Raw genomic sequence first — 22,121 nt, 5'->3', positions numbered from 1 at the left:
TCAGCTTCTCTAGAAATGAGTGACTCCCATTCCCTTCCTCCTATCGAAGCCTGAAAGTCCCTGGGGTGAGGACTGGTTGGCCCAGACAGGGTCAGCTCTGGCCTGGCCCATCTTCAAAATGGCTGCATGAACAGTAAACATGAATGACATAAGCAGTTTCCAGACGTATGTGAGTGCTGTGGGGACGGCTAGGCAAATTATTAATAGCAATAATCATAATAGGTGTCCAGTGTATTCCTCCAAAAGAAATGCACATTGAGTTCTGAAAGGCTACATTCAAGAACACCTGACTGTTGAGAAGTCAAAGCCATTATTTCCTATTGTTGGTATTTTTCAAATTATATGTCATTGTTTTAAAAGAATGGAATGATGAGGGGCGCCTGGGTGGCTCAGACGGTTAAGCGACTGACTTCGGCTCAGGTCATGATCTCACGGTCTGTGAGTTCGAGCCCCGCGTCAGGCTCTGTGCTGACAGCTCAGAGCCTGGAGACTGTTTCAGATTCTGTGTCTCCCTCTCTCTCTGCCCCTCCCCTGTTCACACTCTGTCTCCCTCTGTCTCAAAAATAAAAGAATGGAATGATGGAGAATGATTCTGTTCTTTTGAGAGTTTTGTATAGGAAAGTACAAATTAAATCTATTTAACAACAAAATGAAAACTCTGTCCATAGCAAAGCAGGCCTTATAAGTTACTATGCATTAGACAATGAGTATGAGTAAATACCATTAAAGGCCCCTTCTTGGGCATAATGTTCCAGTTGTGGCAAGCATACATTTTCCCCCAGAACACATCTGGTCTTTAAGATTTCATGTTTCCATATAGAAATTCTCTAAATCGGTTAGCAGTCTCTGAGTCACCCCTCCCCCTGCAATTGTCTTGCAGCAATTTCTATCTCAGCCTTGTCTTTGAAGGGGTTCCCTCTTGAAGAGTCTGGCAAGAATTTTGAAAGTCTTAAGCAGTCTTGGATTGTCTCATAGCTGGAAAGAGAGTGGCACCATCACTTCTGTGCAAGCTTTGTCATGCAGATGTTTTGTGACGGTCCCTAATGCTGGGTATCTCAGCATTTAGTGCTCCTTGCCCCTGAGTACCCATGGAAGGTCCTGTCACCTCCAGGGGAACTGGGTTGCCAATGTCCAGGGAGTCTCTGTGCTCTGGGGCATGGGGGTTGGGGAGGGAGAATAACTGATGAAGGAAAGCAGGAGATGCACAAAGCCAATGCAAAATGGCTGAATGGTGTCCTGCTTCCAGCTGATTCCAAAAAGAAGACTGGGCTTCTTCGAGCAAGAACTGGACCTTAGGGGAGAGAAAGATTGTGTTCTGAATCAGAGCAGGGAGAGAGAGGAGCAGTTCCCCGTGTCCCTGGGAAGTTGCAGACCGGACCTGATCTGGGTAGTTTTTTAACATTGAGAAAATAATCAGTGTGATCTCTGTGGACCTGGCTGCCAGAGAAAAGAGTGGGGCACAGATGTGCAGGCTGAACACCGAGGCCCAAAGACCAGCCGTGATTGTCCAGAGCAGCAGAAAGTAGCATGGCTGGAGGCTTAGCCTTGCATGCCTCTCTTCTGATGCTAGGATATCATCCCTGGGGAGAAAGGAAGAGGAAACGAAGGAGCAAATGTTGAATTGCTCAAAAGAGACCTACTTTAAACTGAAAATCGATGAGTTGATCTTGTATGGGCAAATTTTCCATCATTGGTTCAAATAGGGCTCCGGTGCTGTTTACATTCAATTGTAGTGCAAAACATAGTTATTACCCCCGTGCCAACCTGGTTTCATGACTGCTAACTGTGTGCCTGCTACACATGGTCATCACGGTCATGGTGTGCTTGTCCTAAATATAGAAAGTGCTGACTCCTCCCCGATGGATTTATCCAGAAGATCTTGCTTTCCTCCAAAATGCTGGCTGTGCCTGAGACGCCCTGCCTCATTCACCTGAACTCCCTGTGCCTTGGTTCTTTTTGCCTGCTGTCCTTCTTGTGGGATCTCCTCCATGAAAGCCATTTCAAAACTTACTTGGTGCAAGTCTCTTTCTGTCCAAGAACCAAATTATAAACAAATCACCCTTTGAATAGAAACACTGCTGCCTTAGGGTGCCTGGATGGCTCAGTTGGTTAAGCATCTGACTTCGGCTAAGGTTATGATCTCGCAGTTTGTGAGCCTAAGCCCCACGTCGGGCTCTCTGTCAGCACAGAGCCCATTTCAGATCCTCTGTCTTCCTCTCTCTCTGCCCCTCCCTCTCCCCCCTATCAAAAGTAAATAAACATTTAAAAAAAGGAAACACTGATGCTTTGATCATTACTCATTCATTGAATCATCCAAAATGAGAATAAAGTAAGAATATTTTTAGACATTCAAAGTTTAAGAGAGTTTGCAATGCAGACATCTTCATCAAAGGAAGTTTAAAAAGGGGTGCCGCGGTGACTCGGTCGGTTGAATGTCAGACTCTTGATTTTGGCTCAGGTCGTGATCTCACACTTTGTGGGTTTGAGCCCCACGGTGGGCTCTGTGCTGACAGCCCAGAGCCTGCTTGGGTTCTCTCTCTCCATCTCTCTGCCCCTCCCCTGCTGGGTCTCTCTCTCTCTCTCTCAACATAAATAAATAAACTTAAAAAAAAAAAAAAAGGAAGTTTAAAAAGATACATTCCAGCAAGAAATGAAGTGAATATAGAGAAAAGGCATGTAACACAAGAAAGAAAGTAAAATGTAAGGAACCAAAAGTGGAAGGATTTTTTAAAAAAAATTTTAATGTTTATTTTTAAGAGAGAGAGAGAGACAGAGTGTGAGTGGGGTAGGGACGGGGAGAAAAGGAGACGTAGAACCTGAAGCAGGCTCTAGGCTGTCAGTATAGAGCCTGATGCAGGGCTGGAAATCATGAACTGTGAGATCATGACCTGAGCTGAAGTTGGATGCTTAACCAACTGAGCCACCCAGGTGCCCCAGAAAGATTTTTTTGTCCAATATGTAGAACTAAACAGGATGGAAATACCCTTTCAGGTTTCTTAGCGTTTTTTTTTGTTTTTTTTTTGTTTTTTTTTTTTTTTACTGTTTTCTTACTGTTTTTTAGTTTTTGAAGATCTACTCAAGGACATTTTTCTTTTTCTATTTGTGTTAGAAAAGAATAATTCATGACTCTTCCATACATATGAGTTATAGATAATTACTTTCAAATAAATGTAATATAAATGAGAGATACCAAATGTCAAACGTGACACACGTAGAGCACCAAAAAAAAACACAGACCTTTTTCATCTGAAATAACTATTTTCAGTTTGAAATAGTAATCAGAGGGGCTCCCGGGTGGCTCAGTTGGTTAAGTGCCAACTTCAGCTCAGGTTCTTGCAGTTCAGGAGTTCAAGGTCTGTGCTGACAGCTTGGAGCCTGGAGCCTGCTTCAGATGCTGTGTCTCCCTCTCTCTCTGCCCCTCCCCACTCACATCCTGCCTCTCTCTCTCGCTCTCTCCCTTCCTGTCTCTCAGAAAGAAATAAAAACATTCAAAAATAAGTAAATAAAAAAAAATAATCTAAAACTCCAACCTGTGATCTAATGAAAAATATCTCTGGTTGAATGAGTGTGCATATTTTAATGTAATTATTAAGGCACTGAGTCAAGAAATCCACATTTTTAATCCCTCCACTACCATGTTGATCAGAGTAAGATTGCTCTTTAAAATTTCTCACTTTAGGGGGTGCCTGGGTGGCTCAGTCGGTTAAGCGGCCGACTTCGGCTCAGGTCGCGATCTCACAGTCCGTGAGTTCAAGCCCCGCGTCGGGCTCTGTGCTGACCACTCAGAGCCTGGAGCCTGCTTCCGATTCTGTGTCTCCCTCTCTCTCTGCCCCTCCCCCGTTCACGCTCTGTCTCTCTCTGTCTCAAAAATAAATAAACGTTAAAAAAATTTTTTTTAAATTTCTCACTTTAATATTCTCATTTTGTGAAAAGAAAATGGAAATATTACTCATCAAGGAGCATAATTATGAGGGTTTATATTGTACAAAATTCAAATTTAATGCTTTTATTGACATCCATAGTTCAGAAATCATTCTTAGGTGATGAGACTTATGCTTTTTGATCATCTAAGAGTTGTTTTATAACGATTAGTTATTATGCACTTTTATGCTGGGCTTGTTCACTTCTGAGCCTTCACTCTTGTGATGATACAGCTCTGGGAGGCTTTTGCAGAAGGATAAAGCATTTATGGCTCCATGTGGTCCACAGCCATGACAGTAGTATGGCTTTTATAGAAAAAAATGCTGACGACTACTGAAAGCTGAAAGCTGATAGGAGTGCTTTGGGAGCAAATTCACATTAATGGAAATACATAACTTTTGAGACATATTTTTCCAGGTATGTACTACCTGAATATTATTATTTTTTTTATTTTTTATTTAAAAAAAATTTTTTTTAATGTTTATTTTTGAGACAGAGAGAGACAGAGCATGAACGGGGGAGGGTCAGAGAGAAGGAGACACAGAATCCGAGACAGGCTCCAGGCTCTGAGCTGTCAGCACAGAGCCCGACGCGGGGCTCGAACTCACGGACCGCGAGATCATGACCTGAGCCGAAGTCAGCCGCTTAACCGACTGAGCCACCCAGGTGCCCCTGTACTACCTGAATATTAGCTCAGCTATCTCTTTTGTTTCTCTTGTCTTCCAGACTTGTTTCTCCTTCTGTACTTCCTTTCTTGATTAAGGTCACCTCAACCCACCTGGATGCTTAGTCTAGAAACAACCACCTCACGTTTTTCTCTACTACCTTTTTCACGAATGCTGTCTTTCTTAAACTTTTGCTTACTCTTCTAAACCTAAGTTTTAATAGTAGTCACTTCTTCATCCCTTCTTCTTGCTCTTTTGGTCATTGGGTTCTTTTTGAATCCATCCGAATGCCGTTGCCATGGTCCTGGCTTTATGATTGGTCTCCTGGATTAAGGAATGGCCTCCCCACTGGCTTCCTGGCCCTCATCTCTGCCTTCTTTCCTACCCTCTACACTGTTGGCAGAATAATTTTCTTTTTTTTTTTTTTTAACGTTTTTTAATTTATTTTTGAGACAGAGAGAGACAGAGCGTGAACAGGGGAGGGGCAGAGAGAGAGGGAGACACAGAATCTGAAACAGGCTCCAGGCTCTGAGCTGTCAGCACAGAGCCTGACGCGGGGCTCGAACTCATGGACTGTGAGATCATGACCTGAGCCGAAGTCGGACGCTTAACCGACTGAGCCACCCAGGCGCCCCAGAATAATTTTCTTAAATGACTTCTGATGCTGTCACTAAAGGATTTGATGGTTCCTCATCATCCATGGAAGAATCCCATTGCTTTCCTGTGGCACATAACCCACCTCATTTTGGCATCAGAGCATCAGAGCTGATGAGCTACATATATTGCTTTTCCATCACACACCTGTTGTTTCAACTTCGTGACCTTCCCAGTCATCTCCGAACATGCCTGGCTGTTTCATGCTTCCTGCTTTGGACCTACTATTTCTCTGTCTGGAATACTGTTCTTCCTCACCTCCTGGCAAGATCCACACCAAATGCCACCTTGTTTGTGATGCTCCCCAAAGTCCCTGGAGGGAGAGCTTATGACTTTTTGCCATAGGTTTGTAAAGTATATTTTGTAGACCTCAGAGGGAATACTTATAGCATTAATGTATACCCTTTATATTTTCCATCTTCCTTAGTTAGACTTCCGATTCCCAAAAACCTTGTCTTGTTTGTCTTCCTTCATAACTGTCTCTGGATCCTCAAGTTTATTTGCATGAAACAGACCCAAGATAAATGTTTTCTGAATGAATGAAGAAATGAGGCTCAGAGAAGTTCAAGATCTTGCCAAATTTCAGAACATGAATCATGACAGAATTGGAGGAAGAACACAGATCTTCTGACTTTCAACCTACTTCATGCTCTTTCTGCCACAATGCTAAAGAATTTATTTTCCCCCAATTATAAATCTAATTATTTGTGGAAAATAAAGAATGGGGTATGTGGAAAATTATTCGATCATTTTTTTTTTTTTTGGTAGTTGCTAATACTTTGGTGTCCTTCCAGTGTTTGACAAAATATTATACTTGCCTTTATACGGATTTATCATAATTTCCTATCCCCTTCATTGTTGTTTGACATTGATACTGTTCCCATATTCTTTTTTCTGCTACTGTCTGTATAAGTGCCATCAGCAAATTTGCATACCGTGCTTTTTGCCGTACCAGCTCTTTCTGTATGCTAGGGTCCCAGAAGTGTTGTAGTCCTACAATGATTTGGGTTTCCCAGGTTTTTCAGCATTCCTTTCCACATTTTGTATACTTGCATGATCTCTTTAACTCATCCTGGCAGCCTCTGACTATTAGATAAATCCTCTCCTTGGTTTTGTGGTGACTCATGAGGGAGTTGATTCTCAGGGCACACCTGTACCAAGCGCCTGACATCGGTGCCCTCTGCACACCTTCATCCCTGTTTACTATTTATCTTTCAGGTATGAGTAATCATCCATTACTTAGCACTGCTTGAAACCTACATGCCTAAGGAGGAAAGCAGCCAGTTCAAAAAAGATTTAGAGAAGCTGGCCAAGGTTTGGGGAAACCAATGAAAATGATTTAAAGTTTTAAAAAAAAATTGGGTTTCAGGAGAAACCTGAGGGCTCATCTAAACATGTGAGTATGTAGCTCTGTGGGTGTGGTTTGGGGCATGGAGAGCCATCCTTACTCCCAAGAATCTGGCCTACTGACCTGGGTCCCTGCCTTTATTTCCTCCTGTGGGAGAGGTTACCTCTAGAAAAACCCTGTTAAAATGTATACTTACCTGGGATGACTAAATCACATCACCACTGGTAGTCATTTTCACTTCACTGGGAGTCAGCTTATCTGATTGGTTAACTGTTCCTTTTTGTCAGTGAAATGAATTTCTTAAGACCTAGGAAAGAGGGCCTTGATGTGAGAAAGGTTGCTTCAGAGTGAGGAGTTTTGTCCAAGGAGGGAGCTTCTAGACTGCAGCTGAAAGCAAGAGCCTGAGCATTTGGGCACAGCATGGGACATGACTCAGGAAAAGGACAGAAGGAATTCTGAAGGCAATTCTATTTAATTTTTAAGTTTATTTAAGGTCATTTAAACCTAGATCTCTCTCATTTATCTTTCTATCTAATCAATCAATCAATTTATTATTATTATTTTTGCTAGAGATGATGGCCAGCCTTTTTATATCTTTATGACAAGAAGGAGGAAAGGACAGAATGATGTAGTTAAAAGAGCCTGGATCGGGGTGAAAAGAGTCAGGGTCTTCCAATAACTTGGGGTGCCACTGTGGGGAAGCTACTTGGTATCTGGACAATTTCTTCTTTGATAAAAAGGAAAATGATAACTTCTCTGCCTAGCTCATAACATTTTATGATGGCAAGATGAAAGTTACCTGTGAAAATGTTCTGAGAGAATTAACCCCATACAAAGATCAACTCTTTCTTCTATTAGAAAAGCCATATGACATACCAAAAAAAAAAAAAAAAAAAAAAATCACAGACCTGGGTCCAAATCCCAAGTGTGCCACTTAGTACCTGTGAGGTTAGGCAGGGTCAACTTTTAGCCCCTTACTTTTGTAAAAACATGAAGTCACTTCAGTGTCACAGAACTACTTGATGACATTAAAAGAGTTAATGCAGTGGCACCTTGGTAGCTCAGTCGGTTGGGTGTTAGGCTCTTGATTTCGGCTCAGGTCATGATCTCCCAGTCGCTGGGTTTGAACCCCGTTTAGGGCTCTGTGCTGACAGCTTGGAGCCTGTTTGAGATTCTCTGTCTCCCTTTCTCTCTGCTGTGCGTGCGCGCTCTCTCTCAAAAATAAATAAAATAATAATAGTAATAATAAAAGAGTCAATGCAGACATAGTGCCAGACACAGAGTAAACAGACAGTGACTATTTGTTTTATTCTCCTCTTCCCTTCCGTGATGTCTGATTCAGGCAGGACGGGTGGGATTGGCGAGTGACTAGGAGGTAAGACAGTGGGATGGCTAAATGACAGACAGACGCAGTGGGATCATCCACCCCTGAGATCATCCGAAGTGTATTCCCAGGCTGTTTGGGAGCTTTGACAGCATTTTGCAGATCTCACTGGAAGCCTCAGCAACTCACTGCAAAACCTAATTATGCAAGTAATAGCTGCAGACTGTCGGCTGACAGCTGGTGATTGAAATACTCCTGAGTGGCTGATAAAGTCCTGTCTGGACTTCTGTTTCCTTTTGTTCGTGATTGCCATGATTCGTATTCCAGTATACCTTTGTTTTTTCCCAATCAAGATTTGTTATTCCCTAGTCAAGCTATTATAAAATAGCTCTGGTCTCCCTCCCTGATGTGTGTGCGTTTAAATTAAGCAAATGTTTGTTTCTGATGGAGCCACACAGAGAACATGTCCCAGCATGCAGCTCACCTGCTCTTCCTGCCTGCTTTGTCTTTCATTAGTGACCTGTGCCTGTTGCCAGTCAACGTATGGCTTTGGGCTGGAGGAATTTGACATAGAGATAGGAAGAGATATTTCGAAATTAAATTGTTAGCAAAGATGAGAATCTTTTTGTGAAATTTGGAACTTTGGAATCCTTGCTGTCATGCCTGTTTGACTAGCTTTGACTCCTAGAGTCTGCAGGACTTCTGGGAACAAAGCCCATCCAAGTTCCCAAACCCTTGGAGATGTTTCAGAAGCCTCATTAGCCTGTGGCTTCCCCAAGGTAGTGAGGAGACAGGGAAAGAAGTTATCTTTGTGGTTGTTTAATTTCGAGCTGTTAGGACATTGCTTGCAAATGAGGAGCCCATTTTCTGTCTGTTGAATAAACATACATTAAACACCTTAGGCACCTTTTTCAGATTTCGAAAGCAGACAGCAGAGAATGGGAAAAACTATCTCTTTGCAGATCTAGCCAAGTTACCAGTACCTTTACTGTTCCCCTCCTCCTCCTCCTCCTCCTCCTCCTTCTTTATAAAGGAGAAGGGAAGTGGTTTCTTAACTAAACAATAAAAAAAAAAAAAGTAACATTTTGTATTTGGCATGTTTTACCTTGTGAAATGTCAGTGCTGATGTAATTGCTTTTTTTTTTTTTTTGGTGTGATTCGCATGAGATGACTGTTCTTTCAGGTTGTATGTTCTTGAGAGATAAGCCTCCTCTGAAGTCAATGTCTGCAGCAAATTGTTTGGCTTGGGCTACACGAAACTAACATTTACAAACATTTGTTTTAGAGGGAAGAGTTACATTCCCCGCCCCCCCCCCACCCCCACCCCTTGCATTTCAGAAAGGTGTGAGGCTGAGCTGGTGGAAGGAGGTCTGAACCATTAGAAACCAAAAGCTTTTCAGAAGGAAATTGGAAGAAGGTGGGAGGCGGTGGGGGTCCAAAGATGGGATTCTTGCTGCTGTTTTGCCCCTATACTTTTGTCTTCTTTCAAACTTTTTGCTTTCACAGGATTGGAAAAAGAGCTAATGACTATGGCTTAATATCAACAAGTCTGGAAGAAAATTGATTTTATTGAAGTCCACTTTACTTAAAGAGCCGTGTTTAAGCAAAATGCCAAAAAAAGCCAACTTTAGAAACTGTTTCTTCTAAGTAAAAGAATTAAGAAAAAGTTCAGAATGTACTTAGAGTTCCACTGTTGTTGAAACTTGGGCAAAGATAGCATTCCAGAGTTGTGGTCTCCAGTCCTTCCATGACAAGCTAGTCCCGGATAGCAAAGAAGTTGTTAGAAAATTCTGGGCTCCAAAATTTTAATAGCAGAATAACTATCAAAAAAGTCCATACTGTAAGGTCTGTGAAGGTCATTACCACATATAGCACAAAGTGCTCATTTTGCCATGCATAAAAATAATTTTATTAATAATCAAAATGCATATTGATAAAATTAAAACAGCTATGTTTAAAATTTAAAACAATGGGACCATAAAATAAGGATCTTTTTTCAATATAACACCTTAACATTTTAAGCAAAAAGTAGTTTTCATATTGTTTTGTTGAACTTATCTAGTTATTCAACTTCTTCCCAGCCCTTAAAGAAAAATCTATTTGAGTGTTTGGGCAGAACAGTGAAAGTTTGTTGTCTTCTATCATTCTTTAAATCTTTTTAAAAAGTAGTTTTAGTTAAAGAGAAAACATTCTGTATAATGAGAATTTTAATATAAAACCAATGAAGGGGCACCTGACTGGCTCAGTTAGTAAAGCATGCGATTCTTTTCTTTTCTTTTTTTTTACATTTATTTATTTTTGAAAGACAGAGGGAGACAGAGCACAAGTGGGGGAGGGGCAGAGAGAGAATGAGACACAGAATCTGAAGCAGGCTCTAGGCACCAGGCTCTGAGCTGTCAGCATAGAGCCTGATGTGGGGCTCGAACTCACGAACTGTGAGATCATGACCTGAGCTGAAGTTGGACGCTTAACCATCTGAGCCACCCAGGTACCCCAAGCATGTGATTCTTGATCTCAGGGTTGTGAGTTCAAGCCACACATTAGGCACGGAGCCTATTTAAAATGAAGTAAAATAGGGGCAACTGGATGGCTCAGTCAGTTAAGTGTCCAACATGATCTCAAGGTTTGTGAGTTTGAGCCCCACGTTGGGCTCTGAGCTGACAGCTTGGAGACTGGAGCCTGCTTCCGTTTCTGTGTTTCCCTCTCTCTCTGCCTCTCGCATGTTCATGCTCTGTCTCACTCTCTCTCTCTCAAAAATAAAATGAACATTAAAAAAATGAAATTAAATTTGTGTAAATCAGAAAAACATGGACTCATGTTCTGATTTTATGAAAATTATGTTAACAAATTCATCAGTGGCTTTTAATTTTTTTTAAAATTTTGACGGTTTTACCCAAAGCAGTAACTGCATTGGTGATCATTGTGGTAAGACTGATGATTTTCGTACTGAATTGTTATCCATTTGGAAGACTTGGAAAAAAAGGATGCCAACGTGGCTGAAATTTATTTGAAATTGTATGCCCATGTGGGTTGCAACTAAATATACTTAAAACTGATGAGCAACAACATAATCCTTGTGCTTAAAGAACTAGGGACCTTCAGCAGAAAGCCTTTTTTTTTTCTTTTTATATCACAACATTGTTTATTATGTGAATTTTTTAAAACTATTTCTTTATTTTTGAGAGAGAGAGAGAGAGAGAGATAGGGAGTGAGCAGGGGAGGGGTAGAGAGAGAGGGAAACAGAGAACCCCAAGCAGCATCCACAATGTCAGCTCAGAGCCCGACGTGGGGCTCAACCTCACGAACCATGAGATCGTGACCTGAGCTGAAATCAAGAGTTGGACGCTTAGCTGACTGAGCCACCTAGTCGCTCCATTATGTGAATTTTTTTACAATACAAACAAAAAAATATATATATATGGAAATGCAATATCTGAATACAGCTAAATGCAGAATGGTGACTTTTTTTTTCTTTTCAAGAGGCCAGGATTCCATTTCTGGTAAAACAAAGAGACTGCACATAGGTAGAAATAGGTTGGTCGTTAGCCTCACAATTAGAAAACCACTGAAAGAGGCTGCAGCAGGCAATGTAGAATATTGTAAATAACCTTTGGATTTCAGTGGAATTTCAGTTAGGTTAGTATTTCAACATAGGAAATATGGCTAAAAAGACATTTTGCCTAGTCTTTAAAATAATGGCCTTATTTGCTGTAGAATTATGCACAAATAGGATAAAAGCTATTCCTTTCTGGCTAAAAACGGTCAAAGAGCAAATATCAGCCATTGCAAAAGCTCCCGGCCTTTCTTGATGACGTCCAAGTCTTCTGAACCCTGCCGTCTAAAAGCAAAGAAATATCAAATACATTTCAAAGAGGATTTCGCCCAAAATGAAAAATATTAAAATTATTAAAATTTACTATTAAAAAATAGAGATCTGATATGGATCAGATCTGATAGAGCACAGATCTGATATAAATCATCAGTGTTTCTTGCCCACCTTGCCTTCCTCTCTTCTTTCCTCTTTCCTCAATGAGTATATTGTGGGCACCACCATGTTTCCAGCGCTATTCTAGGTGCCAACGAATCATTTTAGTTTTGAGATCAATTTTGGCAGAAATAACAGTAGCAGGACTAAGATCAGTTTGGGAAGTTTGCTACCTACCTACGAAAATCCAGTTGGGTGGGAATGAGATAATAGGCCAAGCCTGGTGCTTACTCTCCTTCGAAAGATGTCTCTGGGCTGAGTTTGCACATAGGCACCCCAACTCAGCTTCCACCACAGCCACCCACACGTTTCTCAGGCCTGCCTAACCCAGGGAGTGAACCATCCTTCTGGATCCCTGAACGTGGGCTATTATTCATTACACCCCAGCAGGCAGCTTCCTTTGGAAGGATTCCTACCTCAGGTGTCAGGTTGCCTGTGCTTCCTGGCACCAGCCGCTCACACCTGCAGCCTCCTGGTGAGGTCCATGGGAGGCCACAGGGATGCCACCTCTGGGGCAGAGAAGTCTGAGTTGACAGCACTCAGGACAGAACCCAGACTTACGGGCTGACTGCAGTGAGAGACTTTGAAAGCTTCAGATTGGAGACACTTTGCTTTTTCATTTATTTTTATAGAAGCAAGAAAGGCAGCGGTGTGGAAGACGATGACTCACACGCTTTTGCTCTACTGCTTAGTGTTTCTTTTGCCCACAGAATCCTGCAGGACATTATGCCAGGTAAGCAAAGGGAGGTGGGAGAAGGAACCGGTAGGGAGAGAGCAAATGGAAACGAAAACCCATCTGTCAGGCAGCTCGTAGTTACCTGTGCTCAAGTGTAGGGAGAAGATAGTGGTCCAGCCAGAAGAAATTACAGCTGTGGGTAACCAAAACCTGTTTTAGCTAATAGCCTCAGACTATTTTTCTTTTGATTTTTTTCTACAAGTTTCCGAGATGCAATGAGGCTCAAATGATTTAAGGGTGATAAACTCTTTTTTTTTTTCATATCCTTTGACGGTGATGACTTTTCATTGCTCACTGCTGGACAGTGCTACTTCCGTAGAGGCACTTGAAAGTGTGGGGGCGGTGAGGGATGTCACAATGACTGGGAGATACTTAATGGCATTTAGTGGGCAGGCCCTAGGAATGGTCTGGCTCAATGAGGCATTGTCCCACCCAGAATGAGAATCGTGATAGTGAACACAGTGGATGGGCCAGAAGGAGAAATGAGGAACTCTGACAGCCAATGGTTAATCAAGGTTTAACTGGGGTAAGGTTTGTAGCAATGTACTATTTGTAAGTTTTGTGGGGCAGTGAGCCTTATGACTCTCTCTAGAATATTTTCACTCATACCATAAGTCATTTTAATGTCCTTAACAGTTACTTACTTCAAATTAGGTGTGGAGAATCATTGAGCGATTGAGAGAGGGAGAGAAGGACTAAGACTACTTTGACCTTCTTAGGAACAGTGTATTATTATTGGACTACAAGTTCTGGACAGGAGTTCCATCTCCTACATTCAGATAGGGAAACTGAGGCCCATGGTGTGGAATGTGATTTTCTTGAGGTTCCATATCTACCCAGCCACAGGACCAAGGCCAGTGCCCCGGTTTCTTCAGATTCTGTTTCTTGTTCTTTCCATTTTAATAAGTGCCTTCTTAGCGAAAGCCTCCTTAGGAAAGAATGACTTTGGAAATTCTTTCTGGGAATTTCCAAATGATATTTACTTTATCTTCTGAGTGGTGTGCCACTGGATGGGAATTTTCTCCATGACTTCCCTTTTCCCCAGCACTGAACTGGTATCTGGCTTCTGGGAGAGGCTAAAGACTCTTTCTGAAAGACCTCTTTCAGAAGACATCCCGACCCCACAGTTTGGTTCTCTTCCCCTTCTTCATTTCCTCATCCATATTTTCCCACAAGGCAGAACTTAAAGAATAGGCAGAGCCTGGGAGATTGACTTTGTTTTCTTGGTTATTGGGGATCAAGTTATGAGCATTCCATCCTTTTCTTCTCAATTTAGAAGTTGCTGGATGCTGAGTTTCTGAGTGCTACCCCTCTCCTGACCTGTCTACGCACTCAGGCAGCTTTTCAGTTGAGCAGATTACAGGTTTTCAAAGGGTCTTTTTCCTACTGTTATGGTGAAGATTGTAGACCTTTTTTTTTTTCTTTTTGTAGATAGAGCACTAGTGGAGAAGAGGGGCAGAGGTATTGAAAGAGAGAGAGAGGGAGAGAGAGAGAGAGAAGCCCAACACGGGGCTCAATCCCATGACTCTGGGTTCATGACCTGAGCTGAAATCAAGAGCTGGATGCTCAACCGCCTGAGCCACCCAGGCGCTCCTGAAGATTGAGGACATCTGAAGCTCAAGTGGCTCATATAGGATGCCACCCTAGAAATGAAATGACCAGGAGTCATATATGGATGTGCTTTGGCAAATTCACTGGGAAGAAGTAAATCGGATCTTTCACTTAAGAAGGTAGAATTTCTAGAATTCTTTGTAAATAGCATGCCACGGTCTTCTGCCCACATATGTGATCAATATAATGTGACTTCACTAGAGTCTGTATAATGGGCCAAGTATTATCTGGAGTCGTTCACTTTTTTTTTTTTTAAAGGCTTTATTAAGTAATTTCTACACCGAACGTGGGGCTCGGGCTTACAACCTCAGAATCAACAGTTGCACACTCCACTGACCAAGCCAGCCAAGCGCCCCCGGAATTTCACTTTTAAGTGCTTTATTGTGGTGTATTAGAGACCATGACCCTCTCAGGATGAGTTTAGAGCATCACCTCCCTACACCCTACATCCTCCTCTGCTGTCTCCACATGCATATGGGATGGCTTGGTGGAAAGAACAGTGTTGTAGGATTGAGAAGAGCTGGGTTCTAGTTCCAACTCTAAGAGGAGCCCCCTGCATGGTTTTGTGTAAATCACCTCATCTATCAAAGATGCGCTTTCTTTATTTATAAAATAAGAAGGTCTTTCAAAACTAAAAAAAAAAAATGCCATTTTATTATTTTTGTTGGGGTCAAAAGCCTTTGAGTCTCCCAGGTATGAAATAAGGCTTGAATCTGTAGACCGTAAAATGGGAAGTCAGCTTGCCTCAGTGCTTTGAAGGATATTGTAACTCACGAGTCCACAGTGATACCCTTCACTTTAGACAGACCCTAAATGCTCAATTCAGATTCTCTTAAATTCTTATTTGGTAGAGAAAATGGAAGTGTCAGGCTTGCTTCTTGATAACACAGAGAGAAACAATATAGTGAAGGAGAGAGGGACATGACCTCTACATGTTAGTCACACCGTTGAGTCACTGAATTTCTAATTCCTTCCCTAGTGGTTTAGATCTTGGAATGCAAGTTGGAGAATTGGACCATGGCTCTTCCCAGCCACTAGAGAGCAAACTTCTGGTACAAACACAGGAAGTTTCAGTCTCTCTCTCTCTCTCCCCGTGTACACACACACGCACATGTATGTCAGTATATACATACAAGCTAATATGTATATACACATATATGTACAAAACACAGAACTAGCATCTTAGGGGGGTATAAAAAACACAATACAAAATCCATCCGTGGATTTTGTTCTTAAGGAACATACAATTTAAATGAGATAATATGCATATATAAAAATGATTAGAGAGTCAAAGGCAGGAAGGTGAGTATATGTGAAGCATTGAATGAGAGGTATAGTGGTGTAAACAACAAATCCTACAGGAGACAGAGAGGGAACGATGTACCATTTGAAACTGGAAAGACTTGTTGGAAGGGACGAACTTGAGCTCTGTATGTAATAGATAGTAAGTTCATATTCAGAGAATAGTAACAGGAGCTAAATCTTAAGTACCACTTAAGATATTCCAGGCCCCATTCTAAGTGTTTTCCATAGCTGATCTCATTTATTCTTCATTAAAGTCCTCTGAGGTATCACACAATTCTAATAGTATCATTCTCACCCTGCTTTATCGATGAGGACCCTGAGGCCCAGAGAGATGAACTTTTTCAAGGTTTCAAGTAGTGGTGTTGGGATTTGGACCCAGGCGGTCTGCTCCAAGACTATACCCTTCGACCACAATATGATACTGCTGCTCAGTGAGGGGTCTAGTCTGATGAATGGGTGGGCTAGAGAAGGGTTTTTAATCAGGAGGGGTGGGAAATGCTCAGGATAGGGGGAAGCCAGATGTGAAGAGAGTTCTGTAAAAGGAGAAGAATACAGGGGTTCCTGGATGGCTCAGTTGCTTAAGTGTCTGACTCTTGATTTCGTCTCCCGTCATGATCTCACAGTTTGTGAGATTGAGCCCTGAGTCTGGCTGTGTGCTGACAGTGCGGAGTCGGCTTGGGATTTTTCTCTCTGTCTGTCTGTCTGTCTCTGCCCCTCCTGCCCTCTCTCTCAAAATAAAGTTAAAAACTTTTTTTTTAAAGAAAAAGAATACAAAATTACAAATACAAGATTGAGGGTAAAGTGAGAATCTACTTAGGAAAGTAATTGCAACAAATTTCAAGTTTAGAAATGCCGAAGAGAATTAGATTTGGTAATTACTCAGCATTATTCAGTAATAAATCCAGTAAAATAGCAATATTTTAATTAACGAACTGCCCACATTTTTGTCTCTACATTTTTAGCTGCATACTTGCATGCCAATAATTTTGTAATATTTTTTTCTGGATAGAAAATAGAAAAATTATTCAGTTTTCACTCTAGCATTGCTGATTCAATTTGTTTTTTATTATTGTTGGTTTAGAAGAATATCTTTCAGCTTCTCGTTTCATTATTAGTAACGCCATGTAAATATGTAAGACTTTTGTCAGCTTTGGGAAAACACCTAACGAGTTTCTTTCATATATGACCTGCAAAGTGTCCAGAACACTTAGAATTTTCTTGTTCTGTGACTAATTGTAACTACTCTTAAAGTAAATACCATTTATATGTTGATGTCCTCCTTGTAATGTGCTGATGACTGCAAATTACATAAATATATGCTATTAAATTCAAACTAGATGTATCCCCAACTCAACTTCTACTTCTCTAGATTCTCTAGTGCTATCCAGAATGAGGGAGAGTGTGAAGTAAGGAAAGGTGAAGTGGCAAAAAATAATAGTCTGAACAGATGGTGGTTAAGCTATTTTGCTTTTGAAATTTTAATGAAATACACGATCAGTGAACACATTGCTAACCCTCTCTCAGTGCTTGGAAGGGGCCCATACACAAAAGGAATTCTACAGCCTAACCTTCATTAATCTCCATGTAAGCTCACCTCTGCTCCTGGTGCATTTCTTGGATAGAATGTTGATCCTTCTTGCCGGACTGCTCCTGCTGAGTAGCAGTGGGAGAGAAAGCCATCCAGGCTGATGAGGAATGGGGCCATGGGGACTTACTTCATGGTCTCAGCTTTTGGAGGCATCTTGGCATCAGAACTGAGTCCGATGTGGCTGTTAGTCTGTGACTAGAGTGAATCATTGGGCTGGCATATCAATAATTAATTTTCATGTGAATTTTGATTTTCCCTTTCTAGGTTGCTAACAAAAGCAAGGAGATGTCTCCCAGGCCACAAGGTATGTCGGCAGCGGTTAGTAATCAAATGGAAGTTTTTATGTTTATTATTGTAATAGCCAGGCTCAGCCCTCTGTTTATTGGCATGGCAGACGGGACGCCTGGATGGCTGGCATGTGGATTGTTTATCTTTCTCCTATTAAATTGTACTTTTGACCCCTGCTCCCCTCTCCTCTCAGCACCTTCTGCTCCATCCTGGCCTGAGAGTTCTTTGCCAAAAACTCTTTCAATTGAGCCAAGTCAGATGGGAGCAGTGGCTAGGAACAGGTCTGTGAGAACTCGTTGATGACATACTCATTCCGGAGCTGGGAGCTTTCTCCAAGAACATCGAGCGCAGTGGCTTCCATACTGTGTTCTAGGAAGCTAGAGGGGTTACAGGACGTGTCCAGCGGGTTCCTGTGGAGTGTGACAGACCTAGTGAACTGAACACGGGCTCTTGCTTCTCACTTCAACTGGGATAGTTCCACTTTTATCTGCCTTACATGTGTGAGTTCTGGATAATGTTTTGTTGGAAGCAATAGGTGTTTGCCACCAAAATAGTATGACAATCACTGATCTATTTCAATCTCCCCCCACTTTGCAAAGAAAACACACCCGATGTCCGCAGGGTTTATGTGCCCTCGCTGTGCTGACGTCTTGGTGATTGGCCCGTGCAGCCCAGAGCCCCAGCCTCTCCATCTGATGCTGATACCTTTTATTTCCCCAGGTGTATGCGATGGCGTCTGTGTGGACAATTCCCACTGCAGTCAACCTTGCCCTCCAGACTCACAGGGAAATATGGGGTTCTTATGCAGGCAGAAGAAATGGCACAAGATCACTGAAACCTGTCAGACTCTTAATGCCTTCAACATCTTTGAGGTACTATCCTTTCTCTCGCACACAGAGTGGAGTCCCCATGTTAGCAACGCATTGCATGGTCAATAAGAGAGAGGGAGAGCACAAGGCAGGGCTGGTAGGCGAGTGTGTTTGTACGTGAATACATAAACACACGCTCATCTTCTCTCCCTGCACAAGGAGGGAGGTCCTAACTGTGGGCATCTAAAAGTTTGTGCTCTGGTCTCCCACACGCTTCATGACACAAAGAAACCTGATCCTGAGGTCAGAGCTAGAAGGGCTTTCTGGAGGGATCATGGCCTACTTCTCCATCTTTGCTCATAGCTTTTTAAAATATTTTTACTTATTTATGTTGAGATAGAAAAAGCGCAAGTGGGAAGGGGGCAGAGAGAGAGGGAGAGAGAATCCCAAGCAGGCTCTGCACTGTCAGTGCAGAGCCCGATGTGGGGCTCAAATTCACGAACCGTGAGATCATGACCTGAGCCGAAGTCGGATGCTTAACCGACTGAGCCACCAGGCACCCCAGCTTTTAGCTTTTAATACGGAGCTGTGATATTTAACATAGCTTTCACTAACCAGAAGCACAGGCAACCCTGAGAACTTTTAGATATGCAGAATTCAGACCCCATCCCAGATCTGTTGAATCTGAATTTTCATGGTATCAATCACCTCAGGTGATTTCTGTGCTCAGTAAAGCATGAGAAGCAAGCTGACCTAAAGGGAAGGACTTCGTCATCAAACAAATGAGCACATTTCCATATATACTTAAGTAATTACACATTTAAAAAAATCGCGTTTGATAAAATCAGGACAAATACTTTTTGTTCTCTTTGTGTTTCATTTACTCCTCTTATTTCTTGTTTTTTATTTTTATTTTTTAATGTTTATTTATTTTTGAGAGAGGGAGAGAGAGAGACAGCATGAGTGGGGGAGAGAGAGACAGAGGGAGACACAGAATCCAAAGCAGGCTCCAGGCTCTGAGCTGTTAGCACAGAGCCCGACCCGGGGCTCAAACTCACAAATGGTGAGATCAGACCTGAGCTGAAGTCGGACCCTTAATAGACTGAGCCACCCAGGTGTCCCTTTTGTACTCTTTTTCTCATAAGGGCTTTACCTTTTCTGAAGTTCAGCTCCTGATTCCTTCAGAGGAGCCAATGCTTTAGCATCTAGGAACATCCCCCTTCAGTGGTTTTGCATGTGGCCACGGGGAGTGCCAGTGGATTCTTCACCTGAAGTCCCTGAGCAGACTTCAAAGGCTGCCCTCTCCAGGATGTCTGTCACCGGCCCACCCCTAATTTGAGGGACCTTTGCAAAGATACTCACAGAAAGCCACGTACCATACACCTTAATATCTAAATGCTTTCAATCAAGCTTACAGACCACTAAGTAGAATATATTCTGCTGACCTTTCATCCCAGATTCCATCCTGCACCTGTAGGGTGGTGGAAAGCCAAGGCCACCTGTTCATAACCCTGGAAACAGAGGTCCCTGTGCCACCTGTCGGGCCTAGTGGCTAGCACCCCGGTGGCTTGGTCCATCCTTGGTAGCATTTCTAAGAAGTTCCCAGGGGATGTCTATGCTGTTGGATGGAGGGCCATGCAGGCCTTGGAAGTGGACTTGGGGTTGCTAAGCAGGGACTTTGAGTGTCTAGATGCAGGGACATGAGTTCTGAGTAGGCGTATCCTCTAGGCCCACGCAGACTTTTTGTCTTGTGAAGGGCCAGGCTAGAGGAGGCCAGAAAGGGGTCCTTTGAAGTAAGGGCTGGCAGTTTTTTGTTTTTTTTTTCTGTTAAAGGCCAGACAGTTAATATTTTAGTCCTTGTGGGTCATGGGGTCTCTATTGCGAGTATTTGACCCTGCCATTGTGGCATGAAAGCCGCCATAGACAATACTTAAACAAATGAGCAGATTGGGTCCCAATAAAACTTTATTTACAAAAAACAGGCAGCCAGTCGGGGGCCATGTTTGCCACTCCTGCACAGAGGTGTGGGCCCCAGAGCCTGAATCTGTAGGCGATACTGTTGATCATTATTTTCAGTCATTCTTTTGTCTTGGTGTCAGTTGATTCATCTAAATCTAGTTCAGAATTTCCATTTTTAAAATACGCTCGTGCCTCATGCTCTGCCCCTCAGGAATAGTAAAAATAAGCTTAAATGACACTAGAAATATATCTACGCGCACAGGACATATATACGCTATAGAGACGCAGAAGGGGTCTGAAGTGGTATGCTAAAGATAACATTTACTCTCTGGAGGGAGGGGATTAAGGAACAGGCAGCTGGCAAGCTGGGACTTTCATTTTCTGTCCGTGTGCCTTGGTATTGGGCAAGTTATTCCACAGCAGATGTGACTTTGAAGATGTGAAATTGAAAAACACGCTGCAGTACACAATTGTGTGATAAGGCTGTCCTCGGTTTTAGTAAAGGTGCTTTTATTTTCAAAACAAAAGTAACATAATCAAAACTTTCTTTTTGCCACTTCGTAGACAAATTTATATTCGATCCAACCACTAGGAGGAAATACAAAAGTAGATGAGTATGCCAGAAAGCCTGAGACCATCACAGACAGGCTGATGCAAACGTGTCCGAAGGATTTGTCCTGTGTAATCAGGAACATTCGGCAGTCTCCCCGGATCCCGGGAAACATTGCTGTCATTGTGCAGCTCTTACACAACATATCCACGGTGTTATTGACAGATGTTGACGTGGCGAAGATGAAGGTGAGTAGCCTTGATTTGGCAGAATGATACCTCAGTGGAAAGGAATGCAGGTTGATTGGAATATTCAGTGGGCTTTTTGGGGTCCGAGGACCACCTCTTTCACATCAGTGTCTGTAATGCATAGCATAACAATAAGTGTTCAATAAATGCTCAATAAGTGTTCACTGAACAAGGAACAAAAGACATAGAAAAGTGAACATGCTCCATCAGTAAGCATTTAGAGACAGCACTTATTGGGTACTGGATCAGATACCGGAATAAGCTTTCCCAACGTGTATTTTAGCCACTGGAAACCTCTAAGAACCATTCTGGTTCTTGCAGAGACTTTTCTTACTTTTATTTTTGAGTCAGAATAATAGATTGCTAAAATAGAAAATGACTGAATGCAAAGAAAACAGCCATACATATGTGCTGCAGAAGTGTGAAATGGAATTGGACTTCTTTTCTTTTCTTTTCTTTTCTTTTCTTTTCTTTTCTTTTCTTTCCTTTCCTTTCCTTTCCTTTCTTCTTTTCTTTTCTTTTCTTTTCTTTTCTTTTCTTTTCTTTTCTTCTCTTCTCTTCCCTTCCCTTCCCTTCCCTTCCCTTCCCTTCCCTTCCTTTCCTTTCCTTTCCTTTCCTTTCCTTCCTCCTTTCCTTTCCTTTCCTTTCCTTTCCTTTCCTTTCCTTTCCTTTCCTTTCCTTCCTCCTTTCCTTTCCTTTCCTTTCCTTTCCTTTCCTTTCCTTTCCTTTCCTTTCTTTTCCTTTCCTTTCATTTCTTTTCAATAATGTGTTTTTTAAAAGTTTTATCTATCTATCTATCTGTCTATCATCTATTGAGAGAGAGAGAGTGCATGCGAGTGGGGAAAGGGCAGAGAGAGGAAGAGAGAGAATCCCAGGTGGGTCTGCGCTGTCAGCATAGAGCTTGACGTGGGGCTCAATCTCACAAACTGTGAGATCATGACCTGAGCCAAACTCCAGAGTCGGCTGCTTAACTGACTGTGCCACCCAGACACCCCTTATTTTTGATCTTTGAGGCAGAGGACAAAAAGCAGGTTCAGCCTCTGGGGTTACTTGTCAATTCGCTATGTTTCTGCACAGGGTCTTGCACACAGTTGGGATTTAATAGATGTTAATTGCATGATGGGTATGCT

The 22,121-nt window shown here is 42.2% G+C and overlaps 1 protein-coding gene across 1 annotated transcript in view; it reads left to right on the top strand.

Moving 5' to 3' along the window:
- The window catches only part of ADGRF2 (adhesion G protein-coupled receptor F2), a 42,228-nt gene that overhangs the window by 2,767 nt on the left and 17,340 nt on the right, over nt 1-22,121 (top strand). The window contains exons 2-5 of the mRNA XM_019457360.2: nt 12,530-12,630; nt 17,402-17,441; nt 18,146-18,297; nt 20,758-20,991. Coding sequence (XP_019312905.2) covers nt 12,559-12,630; nt 17,402-17,441; nt 18,146-18,297; nt 20,758-20,991 — 498 coding nt within the window. The 5' untranslated portion in view covers nt 12,530-12,558. The remainder of the gene's footprint in view (nt 1-12,529; nt 12,631-17,401; nt 17,442-18,145; nt 18,298-20,757; nt 20,992-22,121) is intronic.

The sequence above is a fragment of the Panthera pardus genome, unplaced genomic scaffold, assembly GCF_024362965.1.
Source record: "Panthera pardus isolate Hobbes unplaced genomic scaffold, ASM2436296v1 HiC_scaffold_17, whole genome shotgun sequence".
NCBI classification, from domain to species: Eukaryota; Metazoa; Chordata; class Mammalia; order Carnivora; family Felidae; genus Panthera; species Panthera pardus.
Note: the sequence above shows the minus strand (reverse complement) of the source record. Positions and strands in the feature narration are given on the sequence as shown.